The following is a 20,336-nucleotide window of genomic DNA, read 5'->3' on the forward strand; positions in this document are numbered from 1 at the left end:
TTCAGGTAGCCTACCATAGCCAGGAGAATGTTGAATGCCTCCTTTTCCCCTCCTCAGCCCGACAACATGAAACTCCTCACGGACGTGCCCCCGGAGGTCCTCCTAACGATCCTTGATAACCTATCCCACCAGAAAGATGTCAATTCGTTTATTCAAAGTAGCAAAAGACTTTATCACCAATACCGCCCCTACCTTGTTCGTCACAATGTGCTCTACCACCGTAGCTCCGCCCTTGCATGGGCGGCGAAGCATGGACAAACCGACTTGATCAATGTCCTCCAGCTCGCCGGCGCCAACATTGCGCTGTATGAACCCGAAAGGCCGTGGGACATGGACGATCCAGCGGTCGAAAAAATCGAGAATCCGCTGTTGTCGGCGGTGCGAGGAAACCACCTCGAGGCCTTCAAAGCCCTGCTTGCCCAACCGCCGCCACCCACCTTGCTACATATTGCTTTCCATTGCGCTATTCGCTGGCGTCGGACTGAGTTTGTGGACCTCATGCTACACCCCCATGCCCCGCTCGGTCGCAGGAACACCAGGCACCAGGTGGCCAGTTCGGCTCTGTGTGCTGCTGTCCGATCCCAGTCCCTCGCCATGGTCAAGCGGTTGATTGAGTACGGCGCAAAGACGGACCCGAAGGATGTCCCAGACGCTGTGTCTGAAGCGCTATGCAGTAATGCAAACTTGGAGATTTTGGAACTTTTGCTCAGCCGTGGCGAGAGCCTTGGGGCAGACTGGGCACTGCGAGCCGCAGCTGTTTGCAACGACAAAGCTCCCCTCAAGATACTTGTCAAGCATGGCCTCAACCTTGCCGTCTACGGCCACTACGCCCTATTCCACGCCGTCATGAAAGGGCACGTGGAGATGGCTGAATTTTTGATCGATCACGGTGCCAACCCACATTTGTGTACGTCTTACATGAACGAGGAGGATGATCGCCTCCACAGCTCGATTTGGTATGCAGTGCACGAGCGCCACCTGGCGATGCTGAAATTTCTTATTGCGAAAGGTGTGCGACCTGACAGGGAAGATGTCCAGCTTGCAGAGACGATGGGATTCCATGATGCTGTAGCCATTCTCCATGCTCTCCCCTACGAAAATCCATCCGAGAGAGTTGAGATTGCTGGCTTTGTTGCAGTGGCGGAGCGAGATGCCCGCAGGCAAAACCCAGCGTTCAAAAAGATGTATTCCTTTGTCATGTTTATGCCTTTTGATCCATCGGAGTCACGGGAGGGTGATCTTCCATTGTTGGAGGCACCAGAACCTGCGCCATGCGAAGAGACACGAGAAAGGAGCTAAGCATGCTTAGTTGCACCATGTTCAATAGCGTGCCGTGTCCATGGAAGTACTTTTCCCCATCCCTGTCATATAATCACCTTCCCACTAGATTAGGAATCACTAAACTTGCCTTCCATCACACCTATGCTGGTCGTACTCCCAACAGAAGCTCCACCATTGACGCTGGCATGGTCCCACGGGTAGGCGTAGAGCATGTCCAATTCTGTAGGTTTTGGTCTGTGTAAAAGGAAATCATGCCATGTGATCACACAGTGACTCTATGATACTACCTTGCGTGAGTCAATGAGCCAACCCCTGCATGAACTACAACCACGTAGCCTCCGTGGAGTATTTTCGGGTTCATTGTATACAATCTAGGGATCCGCGTAAGGCCAATGTAACCCCAATCAGGTTAGGTGGGGTTCATACCCCCCAAGGCGGGTCGGTCCGGTCGAACAATACGCCTCTTCGAGATGATTTGCTGGTGTCTACTCTATCTTTCTCTTGGCGAGTATCAGATTGACCGTCCCTTGCATGGGGGATGTGATAAGTGGAGCTGTGCCCATGTGAACTGCAACCTCCGAATGAGCTTTCCATTCCCCTCGCCACTCCTTGTCAACTGATTGGATGGCTCAGAGGGGCTGGTTCATGCATCTCGGAAGTAAATCTCTGCGTTGGAGTCTAGTGTAAACCGCAGGGTCCTTGGCTCTCGGAGTCACTCGCCCCGGGATATCCGGAGCAGCTGAGCAATCAATGCCCGTCTACATTAGCCTAACCCTACCATTTCATGTATTCTCTAGTTGACCGAGGCCGTGTCATGGTATCTAGTCTAGATCACAGGACACTCTTCCCTCGCGTACATAAGGGGGGATCTTTATCCAATACTAGACGGAATCAGGGCCTCTCGCTTGTTGATCACTGCCTTCCCTGAGCCACCGTTCGCCAACATGTTTGTCGTTCAAGCTCTGACATTGGTCTTCGCCCTGCTCGCTTCGTCCAGCGCAACTGTTCTCAGCAAACGTTGGACGAATGGGGACTCTCTCACTGGAGATACTGACCCTGGCGTGACCACAGACTGCTCCTATTGGGCTAACTCAATTGCTGAGGGCGATACATGTGCGGATTTGCAGGATTTCTTCGGTATCACAACTGCCCAGCTCGTGGCATGGGTAAGCATTCCCTCTGAGCGATTCTCAATCCCTGCCACTAACCTCTGGTTTCTCCTTTCCCCCCTTCCAGAACCCGTCTCTGTCTCAATCTGACTGTGAATTGGAAGTCGGACTGAGCTACTGCGTCGAAGCTCCCAATGTTTCTCCACCCACCACCACCGCCAGCACCGTGCCGCCAACCAATTCGGCTACATCCACCACAAAGACCACTACCGTCACTACCACAACCGGAGGTCCCTCTCCCACACAAACTGGACTGACATCCGAGTGCAGTCACTTCTACCTTGTGGAGAAGGGCGACTATTGTCAAGCCATTGTTGATTCGTATGGGAGTTTTACGTTGGAGCAATTCTACTCCTGGAATCCGTCAGTGTACCTTTATGACCCCTAAGGACCAAACCCCTTACTGACTTACTCCTCTATTAGGGCCGTCAAGAACGATTGTTCGGGTCTCCAAGCGGGATACTATGTTTGCGTCGGAGTCTCTGGTTCCATCACCACCACCAAAACAACCATGACGACAACTACAAGCGCCCCTTCAACCACAACGACTGACCCCCACTCGCCGCAGCAGAGCGGCATCGCGGAGAACTGTATGCATCGGCGTCCAAAACTCTCTTCACCTAGCTAACTGCTCTTAGGCAATGACTATTACTTTGTTGTGTCGGGCAATACCTGTATTGACATCGCGTCGGATAATGGCATATCCCTCAACGACTTTTACTCCTGGAACCCAGCGGTAGGCACAACCTGCGCTGGCCTTCAAGCTGGATATTACGTCTGCGTCGGCGTCTCTGGTCTGTCCTCATCCACTCCATATGCATGCTACTGTATTCTAATGTCCACAGGTGCAAGCACGACAACGAAAACTGCGTCAACAACAACCACCGCCACATCGTCTGGGCCATCCCCTACTCAGTCCGGCATAACCAGCGATTGCACTACGTACTATCAGGCTAAAGCCGGCGACAGCTGCTGGTCGATCACCAATGAAGAATACACCTACCTGACCCAGGACCTCTTCTACCAATGGAACCCGGCCGTCGGGTCAACGTGCAGCAACCTTCAAGCAGGGTACTACTACTGCGTGGCTACCTCAGATGTTGCACCCATGCCGGACAGCATCAGTACCTGTGTCAAATGGCATCAGGTTGCCAGCGGGGATACGTGCTGGGATATCCAGCAGCAGTACGGCATTACTGCCGCTCAGTTTGGGAGGTGGAACCCATATGTCGGGTCTGGGTGTGCAAGTCTGTGGCTAGGATACTTTGTCTGCGTTGGTGTTTAGGGATTGGGGGTCTCCGAGTACCTAATGACCTCGATGTACCTTATATCAAGCAATAGTTCTAGTTTTGAGGACGACTGAGGCGCGAGGCTTTCCCGTATCCACTGGACCCGATTGGAGGCACAATAAATCGCTTCCCGCCAATTATTCCATACGTCAACTTGACACGCACGCCCTATGAACAGGAAGTCGTAATATTCGAGAGAATGGCCACCTGACAGCTTTGAAACTTGAAAGTTCTCGTCATCGCCGTAGTGCCACTATCGGAACCCTCGCTCCCACACTTCATGGTTGACAGGATGAACTCCTACTGGGCAACGAGGAAGCATAGCATTTGATACGAGCATAGCCTCACTCACAATAACCCTAAGCACAAAACTTTTTGACTGACTTATAGAGTGTTTTTATAAATCACGGGATTGGATGTGATATATATTTCGTTTGTGTTTAAGTAGGCCTGCCCTTTGATATGAAAACCCTACGAAGGAACGCGGCAAATCAGCCCTCCATGCGGGGAAACGCCTATCATGGCAACAATTGAGTTGATACTTAGAATTGCTGAGACTCAGGTTTTGATAGGTCCTGTATTGCTATGGTAGCATCAGCGTTCGCGCGTCGCTATGAAATCGGCTAGTCAAGTTTATTACTTAGAGGCCTGGGCGCTGGCGCCCTTGCCTAATGTAAGTCCTCGGCATGTGTTTGTGCGTCGCGCTTCATCCAAGTAGCACGTGTAACAGAAATTGAGCGACATGCGGGCTACGAGTGGGTGCGAATTATCTGCCTAGACAGTACGATGATACTCGGTCGCAGGCCACGAAAGTGAATCAGCCGTGAGGTCCCCGTCAACCAAAAATCCTGGGAGCAACGAAACTCAGGTTTTATGTCACCAAACACCTAACACGAGTCGGCGATGCAGCTCGCATACAGCCTTTCTTTGCGAGAACCGGTGGAACGTGGGCGGAAAATGTATTGCTTGTCTGCGCTACCTTACCCCACAGGACTTTGCCGAATGGGATTAGGGCTGGATCAGAAGGAAGAGCTTCAATCTCGCCGGCATCACGGCACGTCGCCCTGAACAAGAAGGGGAATGATCATCAGGATTGAATCATGTCTCGCAAAACACCACCTTTTCATTCCGTTTCGCGAAGGAGCGCGCGGGAGCAACGGAAGCGACGGTATCTTGGCTTACCCACCTCATCCCGCTTGTTGCTATGCCAGAAAATCCCATTCCAGGATAGGGAGAGTTCTGTTGAGGTATACTTACATCTGCTGCACCTTCAATTCTACCTATTAACTGAATTTGCAACCGCCTAATCGCTTACGACGGCCGGGTGTACCGGAAGCGGGCATGGAGACGAGCTGTCTGGATGAAACACCGATTCCAGCCAAGAGATACGAACTCCACACGAGATTCGTCAGCTCTGCTCGGAGATACGAAGAACCGCCGCTATACGAAACCCCGAAGCTGTCTGCTTGAAACAGGAGCAAACCCCACCGGATACATCTCCGTCGTACGCTCGGGCCCAGCTGCCCTCTGCCCTTCAGGAACAAGAAAGGCGAAGCTTTCTGGGCATTGACAGGGCTGACTCGGGCCCCACTGCCTGCTAGGTAGCAGTGTTACATGCTGTGCAGAGAGACGACCATTGGAGGACAAAATAGATGAGGGAAACACGGAGGATACAAAGGACTCCTCAGGAGGAAGCCCAGAACCGGCTGCATTCCCCCTCGTCGCCCTATATAAGGGCTCTGTCCGACCGTTGAGATGAGCTTTCCGTCAACCATCACTCTCTCTTTCTTTCCTTCTCATTCACCTTCTCTGTCATTCTTTAACCTCTTTCGCTGGTCGAAATGTACTACGCTCTTGGATCCCTTGCCCTTGTGGCCTTTGCCACCGAGGTGTTGGCCACCCCCCACCCCATGATCACGGCCTCCCCGACCCTGGCCAAGCGTGACTCCTGCACCTTCTCCGGCTCAGACGGTGCGGCCTCTGCCAGCAAGTCCCAGGCCGACTGTGCCACCATCACCCTGTCCGACATCACCGTCCCCTCGGGCACCACCCTCGACCTCAGCGACCTGGAGGACGACACCACCGTCGTCTTCGAGGGCACCACCTCCTGGGAGTACGAGGAGTGGGACGGACCCCTCCTCCAGATCAAGGGCACCGGCATCACCATCAAGGGCGCCGACGGAGCCAAGCTGAACCCCGACGGCTCGCGCTGGTGGGACGGCGAGGGCTCCAACGGCGGCGTCACCAAGCCCAAGTTCTTCTACGCCCACTCGCTCAAGGACTCGACCATCGAGAACCTCTACATCGAGAACACCCCCGTGCAGGCCGTCTCCATCAACAGCTGCGACGGCCTCACCATCACCGACATGACCATCGACAACTCGGCCGGTGACGACGCGGGCGGCCACAACACCGACGGCTTCGACATTGGCGAGTCCAACAACGTCGTCATCACCGGCGCCAAGGTCTACAACCAGGACGACTGTGTCGCTGTCAACTCGGGAACCGAGATCACCTTCAGCGGCGGTACCTGCTCTGGTGGTCACGGTCTGTCCATCGGCAGTGTTGGCGGCCGCGACGACAACACCGTCGACACCGTCACCTTCAAGGACTCGACCGTCTCCAACTCGGTCAACGGTATCCGCATCAAGGCCAAGTCCGACGAGACTGGTGAGATCAAGGGCGTCACCTACTCCGGTATCACCCTCGACTCCATCTCCAAGTACGCCCCTGCCCTCCTCCCACTCCACCCTAGCCAAGTATCTCTAACTAACATTTCCAGGTACGGTATCCTGATCGAGCAGAACTACGATGGCGGCGACCTCGACGGCGAAGCCACCTCGGGCATCCCCATCACCGACCTCACCATTGAGGACATCTCGGGCTCCGGCGCCGTCGACTCGGACGGCTACAACATCGTCGTGGTCTGCGGCGACGACGGCTGCTCCGACTGGACCTGGTCCGGCGTCGAGGTCACCGGTGGCGAGGACTACTCCGAGTGCGAGAATGTCCCCAGCGTCGCTTCGTGCAGCACTTAAACATTTCTCCAGTGGTAGCGAGGGTGTAGTCAGGGGCTTGGAAAAGGGTTTCCTTCTTTTCGTGTATTCTATTTAGTATTGTCAATCTTATGCGACCGGCGATAATGGAGATCTTGTGTCTTCACCAACGCTGAGGTCCAGTTATCCGAACTTTCGTTCTTCTCTCACTGTAAAATCAACTTACAGCGCTCAAAAATATGTATGAAAGAGACATTCCGGTTTTATTTATTCATGCATGTCTCCGGACGAGAACTCAAGTTTGATCCCGTGTTCTGCCAAGGTATAGTTGTATAATGTTCTACGACTGTCTATATAAGACAAAGTTGGTAGAAAATAATCTTTAATTCATCCTAGTTACTAGACGGCTCGGGCGCTGAATACTGATCATTTACCAAATCCAAATATCCCTGGACAACCGAGGGGATTTAAGCTGGAATGTGGCACTTGCGAATTAACTGCTTGACAGCTTGAAAGTCATCACGGAAATATATATCCGCACACTGTTAAGCTTAACACTGACAACAGAACCACAATCGTAAATACGCTCAGGAGACCAGTGGATAGATTTGTTAAACTGCGTCTTATAAAATCCCGTCTAAGTTTCTGCACTCTCTCAATACCGGCTTCGTTATGTGAATCGCCGATTCCCATGAAGGCCCATGGCGCACCCCCTCGCTTAGAGTTCAGCCTGGCGAGCATTCGGGAAACCGGCTACAAGATGCTGGGCGCTGTTGGCGGAATCGATGGGTCGTAAGAACACCTAAGGTAGGTGGAGATAGTGTCACCCGGTGTCTGTTAGTGATATATTGAGATATGAGATAGATTTAGGGCATCAATCGCTGCTAATGTTATTTATGGTTATACTGGACATCGAAGTTCTGCACGACACTGATGCCCGATGGATCCTGCGCATGGTCCCTCAAACGCTGCTGGTCTGAATCTCGAGACTCCTCGTCTATGCTCCCTAGAGTGGTAGTGGTATATGTTCCAGTTCCCTTGAAGCGACCACCTGCAGTGGAGGTTGGCGCCAGATGATCCCGGCTTACCTGACCAAGCGAGTATTCTCGTTCGTCCAGTCGCTCAAATGCTTGTGGATCTGACACCCCGTAGCTTTTCTGGCGCGTCGAGCTGAAGAACCTGGGGAACATGCGGGATAGAATCGGCTTGAGAATAGGCATGTTGGCACAGATAATGGCGAGCTCCGGCTCCAGCACTGTCCACAGCACGCCCATGGGCAGTGAGTAAGTGACATCGTTGAAGTCGATCGCCATTAGAGCCGACAGACGGACGATGCTGATGACCGACACCCTGCTCGCGTTAAAAACAGGATCGTAATAGGACTTCAACGACTCACAGAAGACCCATCGAGAAAACCGATGTCAGCGCCAACTTCTTAGCCATATTGAGCTTCAACTTCCACAAGTGAGGAAGTGGCAAGACCATCACCATCAGATCCGTGACCAGATTCAGGGTTCCAGCCACGACGTATGTTGCATTCCGCTGGCCGCATTTCCCATCGATTGAGGTGTCCCAATTGAACGCCAGAGGCCGGCAGAGAAGAAGTGTTTCGAGGGCGACGCTGATGGCCCAGAGCCAGACGATGGTCATGACTACCATCACGCTGAGCTTGAAGGACCGCTTGGTGCCGAAAATGTTGTAGTAGAACAGCATGATCGAGGTTTTGACGAGGGACATGACGACTCCGTATAAGGCTTCGAGTGGGAGGATCGTCTAACAAATTGAGTGATCAGTTGAAGCCTTGGTGGAGGATTTCCAAACGGCGTACCTTGAGCGTCACAATGACCGAAGATGGGTCGACTGTTCCGACATGCCTGCCACAACCACCAGCGATAGACACTGCGCTTGTTAGAATCGTCAAGAGATGGCCATGGAACACTGACAGATGTACTGGATGGCAATGAAGATGTAGACTATTACCTGCATCTATTAGCGACGAGGTTTTCTGCCTTTTGTGGCTATCGTACCAAGGCGCCCATGATCATGTATTCCGAAGCTCCAGGTTTCACTTGTCGCATCCGCAACGAGATGAACCTCATGATTGTTGTCAGCGTCGCCACGACCCCAAACACAGTGACCGCAATCACCGGGTCGCGCGCCAGTGGCACGTCCAGGGCGTACGTCTTCATCGTCGGTCTCTCAAAACAGAGAACTCAAAACGAAGAGACCGTTGACCTGTCAGAGCAGGGATTCCAGTAGCACAAACTCAAAAGCGAAGAAAGGGAGGTTGGCTGATAAAGTGCCGACCCGCCTGGCTGTCGAAAGCATCGCCTTGCAGGATCAAACGATAGCCTGTGGGGTCTGCAGCCATGTGCCAGGCCCGGTCGTGAACTACTCCAATCCCGAGCATGGCAGCACGTTGGCTGACTGGCTGCACTGGCTGCACTGTCTGACCCACGGCCTGGGCTCTGGGTCCTGCCATGGCGCTATCTTGCAGTTCAATCTCCCCGTCCCGTTTTGGCTGTTAGGGTTGGACGCACGCTGAGCTTGTCAAAGCTTGTCGGCTTGGCTGATGATGACCGCGTATTTTCTTCGAGGACCAATGCGTACACATGTCTATGAACCGCAAAAGAATATAGAACTGACACTCAATCATTTATAGCCAGTTAACATTTCTGACTCTCGGTTCGGCCCCCAAGGCCCGAACGGCAGAGACCCCCACCACTCCCCACCGCGCAGGCCACTAGACACACTACTAGACACGTTAGACTGAATGAACAGCTTCTCCCCGATGGCAAGACACTGAGAGTCCAAGAGCCGGCAAGAAAATCGTATCTTGGCAGGCATGCCAGACAGCACCCACGTGGCTCCTCGATTTATCACTCTCCCCGCCCGCGTCATCTATCCTGTCGGAATTCTCTTTGGCCCCTTAACTCCCTGACACAACTCGCCATGGCTTCTGCAGTAGACACCTCGTCCGTGGACGGCTTGGACTCGCAATTATTCGACTTCATCGTCGTCGGTGGTGGTACCGCGGGACTGGTCATTGCCAACCGCCTGACTGAAGATCCCAAAATCAAGGTGCTGGTCCTCGAGGCAGGGAGCAATCGCGTCAACGATCCTCGCATTGCCGTCCCCGGTCTTGCTGCCAGCACCTACTTTGATCCAGAGTTTGACTGGTGCATTACCAGTCCGCCTCAGGTATACCTCTCTTTTCGCGACCGGCCGATAGTCAGATGAGTGTCGAACGCTGATAACCCCTCACAGGATGGCCTGAATGGCCGCCAGATTGCAGAACCCCGCGGTCGGACTCTAGGAGGCTCATCGGCCATCAATCTAGGCATGGTAATCTACCCCAGCAAGAAAGATGTCGACTCGTGGGAGGAACTGGGCAACTCGGGCTGGAACTGGGCCTCACTGTCCGAGTACCTGCGCAAGTCCGAAACATACACACCTCCGAGTCCTGCAATCCGCGATGAGCTTTCCCTCGGTTACATCAATGAGACGCTTCAAGGTGGCGATGGACCGATCCAGATCTCCTTTGGCGAGGGTCCCTATCCCGCATTCAGCGCCGCGTGGCCCAAAGTCTTCGAAAATCTCAACCACCAGCTCACCGGTGACCCCATCTCTGGTGTTGCAAAGGGCGCTTTCTGCAACCCGGCGACGATCAATCCGAAGGACAAGAGCCGGAGCCATGCTGGTGTTGCATACTACAACGACGAGATCGCGAAACGGCCCAACCTGCGGGTGCTGACTGAGGCAACTGTCGAGAAAATTGTGCTGAAGAAAGGTGTCGACGGATCTGTCGTTGCGACCGGTGTGCAATTCACTCCCGAAGACGGAGTCCGACGAATAGTATCCGCCGCGAACGAAGTCGTTCTCTCGGCGGGAGCTGTCAAGACTCCTCAGCTGCTCGAATTGTCGGGTATCGGCGGTGCAGAGCTGCTATCAGAACACGGCATTGAAGTCCTCATTGACAATCCAAACGTCGGGGAGAACCTGCAGGAGCACGGATTTGTCCCCTTCAGCTGGGAAGTCGCAGACGGTCAGCAGACTGCAGAAGCCCTTCGTGACCCCGCAGTGGCCAAGGTGGCCATGGACGCCTGGCAGCAGCACTCGGGCGCTGGTCCTCTTGGTCTATGTCCGCTGTCTTCTGCCTACATGACGCTTCCCTCACTGCAGGATGGAGAGTTGAGCGGACTTCTCAAGCAATACCTCGAGGACCACCAGTATCCGACTCGCCCCGGTCGGGAATCGCAATATCGCATCCTGCGCCAGATTTTGGAAGACGACAGCGAGCCTAGCGCACAGTACACCCTTGCCCCCTTCCAAATCACGCCAGAGAAGGGTCCCAGTCCCAAAGGCATCTTCGGAATGACCGAACCAGGATCTTTCGTTAGTATTGTCTCTGTCCTCAACCGGCCCTTCTCCCGCGGTCATGTCCACTTGACCTCCAACGACCCTTATGCGCCTCCTCTGTTCGATCCCAAGTTCTTCTCCCACCCGTTGGACCTCGAGCTGCATGCTAGACACACCCAATGGCTGGAGACTCTCGCGTCAACTGAGCCAATGGCCTCGCTAATCAAGAAGGATGGTCGCCGTCTGCACAGCGAGAAACGCGTAGATGACCTCGATACTGCGCGAGAACTGACTCGAGACCGCATCGTCGCCCATTACCACGTCACTGGCACAACGGCCATGGCGCCCCGAGAGAGCGGCGGAGTGGTGGACAGCAGACTGAGGGTGTATGGCACCAAGAACCTGAGGGTGGTGGATGCAGGCATCATGCCCTTGATCCCCAGAGGCAACATCCAGGCGATAGTCTTTGCGCTGGCGGAGAAGGCCGCGGATCTGGTCAAGCAGGATCTGGCACAATAGATTAGTAATTCATGTACATAACTCACTCAATAATCACGATAGATGACATCATTTCTCTCCCTCTGCCCCGCTTTTCTGCTCCACGGGCTTCCGGCGAGTTCCAGCAACCAGAATCTGTCAACATCTCTCCCACTGCATCACCAGCACCATGTCCATCCCTTCCAGCTTCAAGGCCGCCTACTTCGAGGAGAAGAAGCCAACACACACCGTCGCCGAGCGCTCTCTCCCTCCCCTGGGCAACGATGAGGTCGGCATCAAGATCACCGCCACCGCCATCAACCCTGTCGACTGGAAGGTTCGCGACTACCGCTTCTTCGTCTCGTCCTACCCAGCAGTCCTGGGCAGCGATGCCGCCGGCGAGATCGTCTCCGTAGGCAGCAACGTGCAGAGCTTCGCCGTCGGCGACCGCGTCTTCTTCCAGGGCATCATCGGCAACTACGACGCCAGCACCTTCCAGCAGTACTGCAAGATGCCCGCGGAGCTGGTCGGCAAGACGCCCAAGTCTATTTCTGACGAGCAGGCAGCGGGCATCAGTCTCGCCACCGTCGCCGGCATCACGGGTCTCTACGACAAGACCGGCCGCGGCCTAGCACCCGCTCCTTGGGATGAAGGCGGCGATCGTGCTGGTCACGGAAAAGCCCTCGTCGTGTTGGGCGGCAGCTCCTCGGTCGGGCAATACGTGATTCAGCTCGCGCGGCTGTCGGGCTACACGCGCATCATCACCAACTCGTCCCTCACGCACGCCGAGCACCTCAAGAAGCTGGGCGCGCACGTCGTGCTCGACCGCAAGCAGTCCAGCCCGCAAGATTTCATCTCCGCGTTGAACGGTCTGGAACTGGACTTCGTTTTCGATGCCATCTCTACCCCCGACACGCAAACGCTCGGCGTGGAAATTCTCGCGGCCGCCGCCATCTCCAGCCAAGTCGTCGTCGTGCAGGCCGTCAACGACGCCGCCAAGGATCTCGGCGCGTCCAAGAGCCCCAAGGTCGAGGTGCGGCAGGTTCTGGGCCTCGGCAGCGCTCCGAACCTGCGGTACCTGAGTGTGCCGCTGACGAAGAGCCTGGGTGGGGAAGACGGATGGCTTGCGACAGGCAAGTTCGTTCCCAACCGACCGGTCGTTGTGGAGGGGGGGCTGGAGAAGCTGGATGAGGCGCTGGATAAGAACCGAGCGGGTGTTTCGGGGGAGAAGGTTGTTATTCGGCCTTGAAGAGCTACGAGTGGGCGTTATGAGAGCGGATATGGTAGTTTTTTGGGTTGTAGATATATTGAATCAACTAGCATTGAAAAACACCGCCCATCTATTCTAGTATCTATAACATAAAGCCTGTGAGAGAAATGGTCAAGCGCAAGACTAGACGAACGGCAGAAGTGGGATAGATGTGACCGAGGACAGCATAAGTTTCGTGAGGAGGCAGAGCATAGCCCCAGTGGTAGAACCCAGAGCTCAACTCAAATGGCGCGATGGTGCTGGCGACATTAGTATTGGACCAGGTGAGCATGCAAACTGGCATAAACTGCATGGAAATAAAAGTCAGCATGATATCGTAGAGCAAGAAGTTTAATGTGCATGTACAGCCAGATGATCATTGATGTACCCAATGCCGCTGGGTTCCTGGTTGCGAGTAAAAGTGCATTCCACGTTGTGGTGATAACACCAATTGCACTTGGGAGACGCGAGATCGCATGCGATGTGAAACTCGCCAGGCAGTCTGCAAGGGCTGGTGACGGGTGGCACCTGCCCTTCTGCGGTAGCAGGAGTGGCAGAGGCCCTGCACTTGCGACGGCGACGGCGGACGACTGGCGTCATGGCTGGTGGGTGGTGTGGTATGAGGAGAAGGAGACTGAGTCACGGATTGAGCAAGGCTGCACCTGGGCAGTAATCAGTCTCCCTGTATGCAGATAACAATAGGAACAAGGTGAGGTGGGACATTAGAACCATATCACCTTCCCGAAGCAGTCTCCCGAAAGGTTTCGTGGGTGTAGGTTGGCATTATCTCCCTCTCCGGTCTGATTCTGGTCGAGGTGCAATATATATCTTTCATATCAAGTTTGCCCAGTAGAATGCTGAAGATTTACTTTCCCGACGAATAGGCGAGTTATTACCATTTTAACTGGAATACTGATGAGCAATTCGTCGCGCTGTAGACTGATGCACAATGTACAAATGTATATTAAGAGTCGTCCTCTGCGGCGGCGTTGCTATTCAAAATCACGCCTATCCATCCATCAATGGCCTTACCAACCTGAAAAATCAGGGAATCCTCAACATGGATTAAGGGTTCCTACCGCGCCTTAATACTTCTCACGTCCCTTTGATCGTCGGTATCTAGTTAAGAGCGCAGTGCCGACAACTATTAGGAGAGATTTACTGGTAGATAACGGCACCGCTGGGAAGTTGGCTGCATGTAAAGAAGGGCTTCGGCTTACCTACATTGACTTGGTATACAGCAGCCCTGACTCCTGAATGGTCAGTCGGGCTTTTGAGGTTCTGGGAGGCCATATCCACAACCTATCCCCCATAGATTTTCTACAGAATAACCCTCGGTGAGACTCAGAGACCGGTTCAACCCCTACAGCTTGCAACGAGGAAACGTTCGCCCCTTTTCTAGAAACATGCGAAATGAGGCATGATCGACGTTCCTGGCGCCTTACGGATTGATCCCGCATTATTGAGCGATGTTGGTCTATGGAATGTAAATCTCCGAGAGATGGCCGTAGACCGCCGAACGCTTTTAAGTTATAGTCATATTCCATAGCCTTCTATAGAGGGGACAAACAATGCATATCACTGGGATAAGCCGACCACGTTGCTTAATAGCGAGATAGGGCGATACCTCGGTGATCACGCGGTGAGATTGGTGGAGTCTACGGGTCATGTATAGGGGCAACCCGCAATCGATCTACTCTCTTTTCGAGACCAAATTTTGTGGTCGCTATGGGTTCCTTATTGCGCATGATAGGAATAAGGCATCTCTCTTTGACTGCATGGTAGTCCCATTCCGGTGGCCTTGGAAAGGAGATTCCTGCAGAAGCAAGGGCCAAGGTGATTTCGTCCAACAACGAAGAAGACCGTAATATAGGTCACGCATTGATCTGACTCTATACTCGACACCATATCCCTCTGTCTCAAAAGTGCTCTATTACTATTCTCTGTCGCCAATGAAAAGAGATGTTTCTATTAGCTAATCGGCGCAGGCTTTATTCTAAGATTGTTCTAAGCCATAAAGAGGTAATGGGAAGAGAATCCAAACAAGTCTCGCCCTTTCAATCCTTGTCATTCCTTCTGCGGTTGCCAGGGACTTCTGCCGTTTTCATCGAGCTCTTTCTTGTACACCGGGTCGAGACTCACCGTCAATATAGACCCGGAACATGCCAATGGCCCTCTAGCTTGAGCCGTTGAATGACAGCGCCATGCCGTTGATGGCTGAAACGCCAAGTCTGCACGCTTGGAGTGTAAATAGTCGGGATAAGCCGACGCATTTCAGGGTTTACTGCAGGCCCTGTAGCTCCGTCATACTCTATATGCGAGCTTGAGGTGGTTTTGATGGTCATCGACACCGCAACAGACTCGTATTCGTAACCATTAACAGGGCTACCATGCAAGACGTGCTGCACTGCTGCCTGCGCCCAGCCCTGGACAGTGGCCAAGTGACTGGGTGTCTCAGCAAGTAAGACATCGCTTAAGCGCAGTTGCATCACTCAGGGGAACCCTCTGGAAACGGTGGGCCAGGGACTTATATTTTTAGAAGGCTTTGACTATACCTGGCACTCTCTTTCTCAACATGGCTAGTGACCTTCCCAGCAGAGTTAGTCCTCCGATCTAAATCATCCTGATTTAATGACGCGGTGGGTATCCTCCGCCTCATCCGAGACAGGTTGTGGAGAAAATGAGGTCAACAGCCGAGGTTTCAACGATCAGGCGCAGATCAATCCTTGGAATGGTGCGGATGGAGGCAAATCAATGCTCCCAGAGTCATCTTGATGTATCTGGGGCTGGGGGAGATTCAGCATATAAATACCAGCTCCTACTCCCTCGTCTTCGTCCCATCATCACTCAGTCACTACCAAACAAGCAAACAATCTCTCTTTCAATCGCAATCTTTGCACCTTCTCAACCATCACAATGAAGTTCACCTCCGTCGCCGCCGTTGCCTCTCTGGCCGCTGCCGTCACTGCTGCCCCCAGCACCCCCGAGACCTTTGGCGTCGTCGCCATCCGCTCCGGTGATGCCGTCCAGTACTCTGGCTTCAACGCAGCCAAGGGCAGCCTCTTCGCCGGCCTTCCCAAGCAGAACGCCACCTGCGATGGCACTGACGACGGCTTCGCCACCTTCTACCTCAAGGACGGCTCTTTGTACCTCTACGGCACCGAGGAGACCCAGCAGTTCTACGTCGACCGCTCCGGCATGGGTACGCCCCCTTCCCTCCCATTCCCCAAGGACTGCAATACTAACAAATCACCAGGCCAGGGCAACATCGGCTACACCACCGGCGACTCGTCCAGCGCCCCCCGCAACGGCGAGCTGACCGGCTGGTCGATCGACGAGAACAACCACCTGCTCTTCGACGGCAGCAGCCCCATCGCCTGCCCCAACAGCATCGACGGCGCCTACAGCATCTGGGCCTCTGCTGGTGCTGCCAACCCCGCTGGCAACAGCAACTGTGTCGGCATTGCTGCTCGCGTCGAGAAGACCGACAGTCCCGTGGCCTGCACTTACTCCTCCTAAGCGGCTAAGCGTGTTTTTAGGACCTTTTGTATATAGTCTCACTGTACCTGTATATTATTGAATAGATCGCATATATCCTCGTGCTCATTTTGATGTTCCTTCCTGCAGTGTGGTCGCTGCTCAACCGCGTCGGTCGCACCTTCCGATTAGATGCTGACCTCCTCATATAAGAAGGAACGACTCGGAGCCGAAGGTAGCAAGACCAAAACCCCTGCCACTTGCGAATGTTCTTCATTGCCTGGGAGACAAGGATCCCATTGCAACCTGACCAATAATTTCAGCTGTTCATTCCGATCGCCCGTCTCGCCAATCACAACCCCTGCCATCAGTCCCGATCGGACAATGGTTCGCCAAGTCGAGACACAAGAGCCGACGAGGCTGGCCTGAGCTGAAAGTTCAGCTCAGCTCTTGCTGCAGATACGAGGGTCTTGTAGTCTCCTGGACAACATTCTCATAGTCGGCCTACGGGCGATTTCCACAAAACATCTAGGCCGCAATCTTTAAAGCAATGTCAAGCATCCGGGAGAAGGATCGCTCCACGCCTGTGGCCCATGGCAGGGCAGTCACCGTTTACACCAACACGGGGTCCAGCCAGGTCACCAAAGGCCCGATGTTTGAAGGTCAGCGCTTCTCCCAAGCGCAGGCAGCCACTATCGGCGGACACCTGCGAGCAAGACTTCGGGACTGCACTTTACAGAATCGAGCTCTGATTATGTGAGTACCCAGTGGGTTGTTCTTTCGTCCCTGCTAAGCCCTGTATAGTGTCTTCTGCGGCAGTCCCACTGAGCCATGGCTTCTTGACACTCTGGATACCGAGCTGAAGGGCTTCCCACGCGACCTAGTCAACTATCTTAGTTCAGGAAAGGGTCAGGGACCGAGTACGGCCGTCAGGCCATCCTACGATGACGAGAAGGAAGGTGAGCATCTCCCTTTGGCAGCGGTTATCGAGCTAAGAATTATGTATAGAATTCAGCTTCCTGCTCAACTACCTCTCGGCGAGCCAAACACGCACCGAGCACAACGTCCCGACCATGAACTTTGATGACGGAATGGTCACGATCCACGGCGTCGCAGCTCAAATCCTGTCAGCATCGCGATTGGACCGACAGAAACACGCCGAAGAGCCGATGATTGTCCTCTGGCTCGCGAGCCTCATGCTCCTGCCCTTGCTCGACAAGCACCTTGGGGGACTCGAGAACAGCTGGCGCATGAACCGGCTCCTCCACTGCCCGCTCTGGATTTATATGGACCTCTTCCAAGCCTGCGGCGACTGGCCGGGAGTCTGGGATGTTGCCCGGCGCGATCTGGCTCGTCGCGATGCTCAAGCCTACGAGGACTCCATGCGTCCTTCCACGCTGCACCTCACGCGGAAGCTGCATAGGGCGACATCCAATGTCATCACCCTGCGAGAGGATCTGCGGCTACACATCGCTTCCTTTAAACGGATTCGAGATCATATTACCAAGGGAAGCATGGGCCCCTGGCCTTCCGGCGCACCGTTCAAGGGCACCCTGATAGAAAGAGTGGCGGATTCGCTGGATGACTTGAATCACCACTGGGAGACCTCCGAGGTAATCTTGCAGCAGTATAACAGCGTTCTCAGCTTAGTGGGTATTGCTCTCTCCTACATCAAGGGTTGTGCTAACAGAGCTACCTTGTAGGTTTTCAACACCGAGACTGTCGCCCAAGGCCTCGCAGTGGCCCGTCTGAACATCCTGGCATTTGCATTTCTACCCCTGTCCTTCGTCGCTGTGCGTATCAAATTCGAACTTTCGTGTAATCATTGCCATCCTGACACCATGAACAGGGAATCTTTGGGATGACAACCTTCTCCACCTCTGCAATTTGGTACCCTCTATGGGCCTTTGTCGCCCTCATCGCCGTGGTGACGGTGGCATACATTGTTGGCAAGCTATCAGGAGAATCTTCAACCGGCCCATACTCGTTCATCCGGCAGCACTTTAAAGGAAATCACAAGCACCAACCTGACCAGCCGTTACCATATGATGGTCTATCCCGTGAAGGGGCAATCGTGCCAGCAGCAGTTTCTCTGACCACCGAAACACCGCCAACCCGACCGGGTCCGCCACCTGGACGCTGGGACAGCGTGCGGAATCGAAGACCCAGTCACCGTGCCAGGAGAATCACCGAACGCGAGGAGCGCCTCCGAAAGAGTGCACCGCATGGCCCTATCCCACGTCCACCGGCCTCGACTGCGCCAGAGGTACCGGTTCCAGCTCCAGACCATATAGTTCCTGATACAGTTTCTGACGACGAGTCCCCGAGCCGATCCAACTATTCGCGGACTTCCGACAGTGAGACGGAGTCCCCCGTGGCGCCACAGAATCGCCTCAGTCCGACTGCCTATAGTGATATCATTCTGCTCAGGGCCCGCTCATCCGGAAGGAGAGTTGTCCAGCGCGGGGTGACCCTGTTGCCCAATGGGCAGGATAGCGATTTGGTCTATTTGGAATGATTGGATGTGAGGGCTTGATTTAATCTGTTTGTTTTATGCCGTTTGTCTTTCTATCTGGTTGCCGAGTATGAAACCTGAAACCCGCCCAACATAATGGGAATACGAGGTATCACACCTATACGGCTGAGATCCCTCCAGTGCAACCATTATACTGCTTATATGAATGCCATATCGTTCGGTCTGAACGTTAGACGGGTACCCGACCCAGCACAGTCATCTTGCCCCCCATTATTCACACGTCATGGAGCCCTGACCTCCTCAGCGTGAGGACGGAGAATATTGCCAGCCCAATGTTGCTGGAGAAGCGACCAAGGCGTTTGGGGTAGTCTGGGGTTCCTGCTCCGCACTAGGGCCATGATCCCTGTCTGCTGCCAATAGCTTCGTTTCAATTGGCTTCATCTGCAGGAGCCGGTCCAGCATGCTGACGTGTCATGCTTTAGCCCTGCAGGACAATGGACGATCCCCCATGGTCCGATTGGAATAAAGAATCGCTGGCTCCTTCTCGGAGAGTTCAAATGCAATGCCAACAAGGGTTTCATTATGGGAAGCGTCGAGGTACTCGCTTCATTGGCCGTAGCTCTGCTGGCAGTGGTTGTCGTGGCACTTGCTCCATATACCTGGGCGAGCTGGCGGCCAAAGAACTTTCCTCCTGGACCAAAAGCGCTGCCACTGGTCGGGAACCGTCATCTGATTCTCAAGTCCAAAGCTTTTGTCCCGTCAGTTATCATATTTTGATCACGACCGTAAGAGTGCTAACGAACCCAGCTTCCACCAATGGACGAACTATGGCCCTATCATTGGACTCAAGTTCGGACCGTCGAACGTTGTCATCCTCAATGACTGGAGAGACGTTGAGCAGTGCGTCTGGTTAGATCCATCCTTACTGTCTCCGTCGCTCACACTTGCCAGGCTCCTCGAAAAGCGAGGCCACATCTACTCCTCCCAACCAGCCAAATACATCGCGAACGAACTCATCTGCCCAGACGACACACACATTCTGTTCGCTCCCTACGAAAACACCTGGAATCCCAGCGCAAGGATGCCCAAGGCCTCTTAACACTCCGGGGGCTCGCCGGCATACTCCCTATCCAAGAGGCAGAAGCAGTCCAAACAGCATACGACATACTGCGCGACCCGAGGCGATGCTACGAACACATCGAGCGCTATACTACGGCCGTTATCCTGGCATCGGTATTCGGGCAACGTGGTGACACCTTTGACTCGCCCAACGTCCAAGCCCTCTACGACGTCCAGAACCGTTTTACTGCTCTCCTTGAACTAGGCGCTGCACCCCCTGTTGATGGCATCACCTTCCTACGGCACATTCCTGAGTTGCTGGCCCCATGGAAGTGCAAAGCAAAGCAGATCCGTCATGATCAGCGGGCATTATACTCGACACTCTACAACGACACTAAAGCGCGCATGCGACGAGGTATCCAAACAGGCTGTTTTATAAAGAAGTTTATTAATAAGCAGGAGTAAAATAAACTAGATAACAAGTATAATCTACCTCGGCGGGAT

At 53.9% G+C, this 20,336-nt stretch overlaps 10 protein-coding genes across 10 annotated transcripts; 8 read left to right on the plus strand and 2 right to left on the minus strand.

The window, feature by feature from the left end:
- Positions 1-66: 66 nt before the first annotated feature.
- Positions 67-1,299, plus strand: BDW74DRAFT_181133 (ankyrin repeat-containing domain protein; the record flags this gene model as incomplete). The annotated part of the gene is made up of 1 exon (XM_073729930.1): positions 67-1,299. The coding sequence occupies one exon, from the start codon at positions 67-69 to the stop codon at positions 1,297-1,299; it is 1,233 nt and encodes a 410-aa protein (XP_073580703.1).
- A 926-nt stretch (positions 1,300-2,225) lies between these two features.
- Positions 2,226-3,735, plus strand: BDW74DRAFT_169739 (putative LysM domain protein; the record flags this gene model as incomplete). The annotated part of the gene is made up of 4 exons (XM_073727047.1): positions 2,226-2,447; positions 2,518-2,813; positions 2,874-3,040; positions 3,089-3,735. 4 exons carry the CDS (start codon positions 2,226-2,228, stop codon positions 3,733-3,735), a joined length of 1,332 nt encoding a protein of 443 aa, XP_073580704.1.
- Positions 3,736-5,580: 1,845 nt separating this feature from the next.
- Positions 5,581-6,777, plus strand: BDW74DRAFT_186998 (glycoside hydrolase family 28 protein; the record flags this gene model as incomplete). The annotated part of the gene is made up of 2 exons (XM_073731369.1): positions 5,581-6,461; positions 6,522-6,777. The coding sequence occupies 2 exons, from the start codon at positions 5,581-5,583 to the stop codon at positions 6,775-6,777; spliced, it is 1,137 nt and encodes a 378-aa protein (XP_073580705.1).
- Positions 6,778-7,625: 848 nt separating this feature from the next.
- BDW74DRAFT_186999 (uncharacterized protein) lies at positions 7,626-8,834 on the minus strand (the record flags this gene model as incomplete). Its single annotated transcript, XM_073731370.1, has 6 exons — positions 7,626-7,732; positions 7,784-8,085; positions 8,132-8,508; positions 8,564-8,639; positions 8,716-8,753; positions 8,805-8,834. The coding sequence occupies 6 exons, from the start codon at positions 8,832-8,834 to the stop codon at positions 7,626-7,628; spliced, it is 930 nt and encodes a 309-aa protein (XP_073580706.1).
- Positions 8,835-9,215: 381 nt separating this feature from the next.
- On the plus strand, positions 9,216-11,613 carry BDW74DRAFT_187000 (GMC family oxidoreductase; the record flags this gene model as incomplete). Its single annotated transcript, XM_073731371.1, has 4 exons — positions 9,216-9,231; positions 9,704-9,966; positions 10,003-10,660; positions 10,703-11,613. The coding sequence occupies 4 exons, from the start codon at positions 9,216-9,218 to the stop codon at positions 11,611-11,613; spliced, it is 1,848 nt and encodes a 615-aa protein (XP_073580707.1).
- Positions 11,614-11,697: 84 nt separating this feature from the next.
- On the plus strand, positions 11,698-12,902 carry BDW74DRAFT_158901 (zinc-binding alcohol dehydrogenase family protein). The gene has a single exon (XM_073725389.1). The coding sequence runs from the start codon at positions 11,762-11,764 to the stop codon at positions 12,818-12,820; it is 1,059 nt and encodes a 352-aa protein (XP_073580708.1). The 5' UTR covers positions 11,698-11,761; the 3' UTR covers positions 12,821-12,902.
- A 21-nt stretch (positions 12,903-12,923) lies between these two features.
- Positions 12,924-13,420, minus strand: BDW74DRAFT_181139 (uncharacterized protein; the record flags this gene model as incomplete). Its single annotated transcript, XM_073729931.1, has 2 exons — positions 12,924-13,127; positions 13,187-13,420. The coding sequence occupies 2 exons, from the start codon at positions 13,418-13,420 to the stop codon at positions 12,924-12,926; spliced, it is 438 nt and encodes a 145-aa protein (XP_073580709.1).
- A 2,267-nt stretch (positions 13,421-15,687) lies between these two features.
- aspf34 (cell wall protein PhiA) lies at positions 15,688-16,419 on the plus strand. The gene is made up of 2 exons (XM_073725390.1): positions 15,688-16,022; positions 16,077-16,419. Exons 1-2 carry the CDS (start codon positions 15,737-15,739, stop codon positions 16,337-16,339), a joined length of 549 nt encoding a protein of 182 aa, XP_073580710.1. The 5' UTR covers positions 15,688-15,736; the 3' UTR covers positions 16,340-16,419.
- A 428-nt stretch (positions 16,420-16,847) lies between these two features.
- On the plus strand, positions 16,848-18,815 carry BDW74DRAFT_181141 (uncharacterized protein; the record flags this gene model as incomplete). Its single annotated transcript, XM_073729932.1, has 5 exons — positions 16,848-17,053; positions 17,102-17,256; positions 17,306-17,946; positions 18,001-18,090; positions 18,147-18,815. 5 exons carry the CDS (start codon positions 16,848-16,850, stop codon positions 18,813-18,815), a joined length of 1,761 nt encoding a protein of 586 aa, XP_073580711.1.
- A 540-nt stretch (positions 18,816-19,355) lies between these two features.
- Positions 19,356-20,297, plus strand: BDW74DRAFT_181142 (cytochrome P450; the record flags this gene model as incomplete). The annotated part of the gene is made up of 3 exons (XM_073729933.1): positions 19,356-19,531; positions 19,581-19,677; positions 19,725-20,297. The coding sequence occupies 3 exons, from the start codon at positions 19,356-19,358 to the stop codon at positions 20,295-20,297; spliced, it is 846 nt and encodes a 281-aa protein (XP_073580712.1).
- Positions 20,298-20,336: the final 39 nt, after the last annotated feature.

Source organism: Aspergillus multicolor, assembly GCF_047715735.1.
Source record: "Aspergillus multicolor strain CBS 133.54 unplaced genomic scaffold BDW74scaffold_26, whole genome shotgun sequence".
NCBI lineage: Eukaryota > Fungi > Ascomycota > Eurotiomycetes > Eurotiales > Aspergillaceae > Aspergillus > Aspergillus multicolor.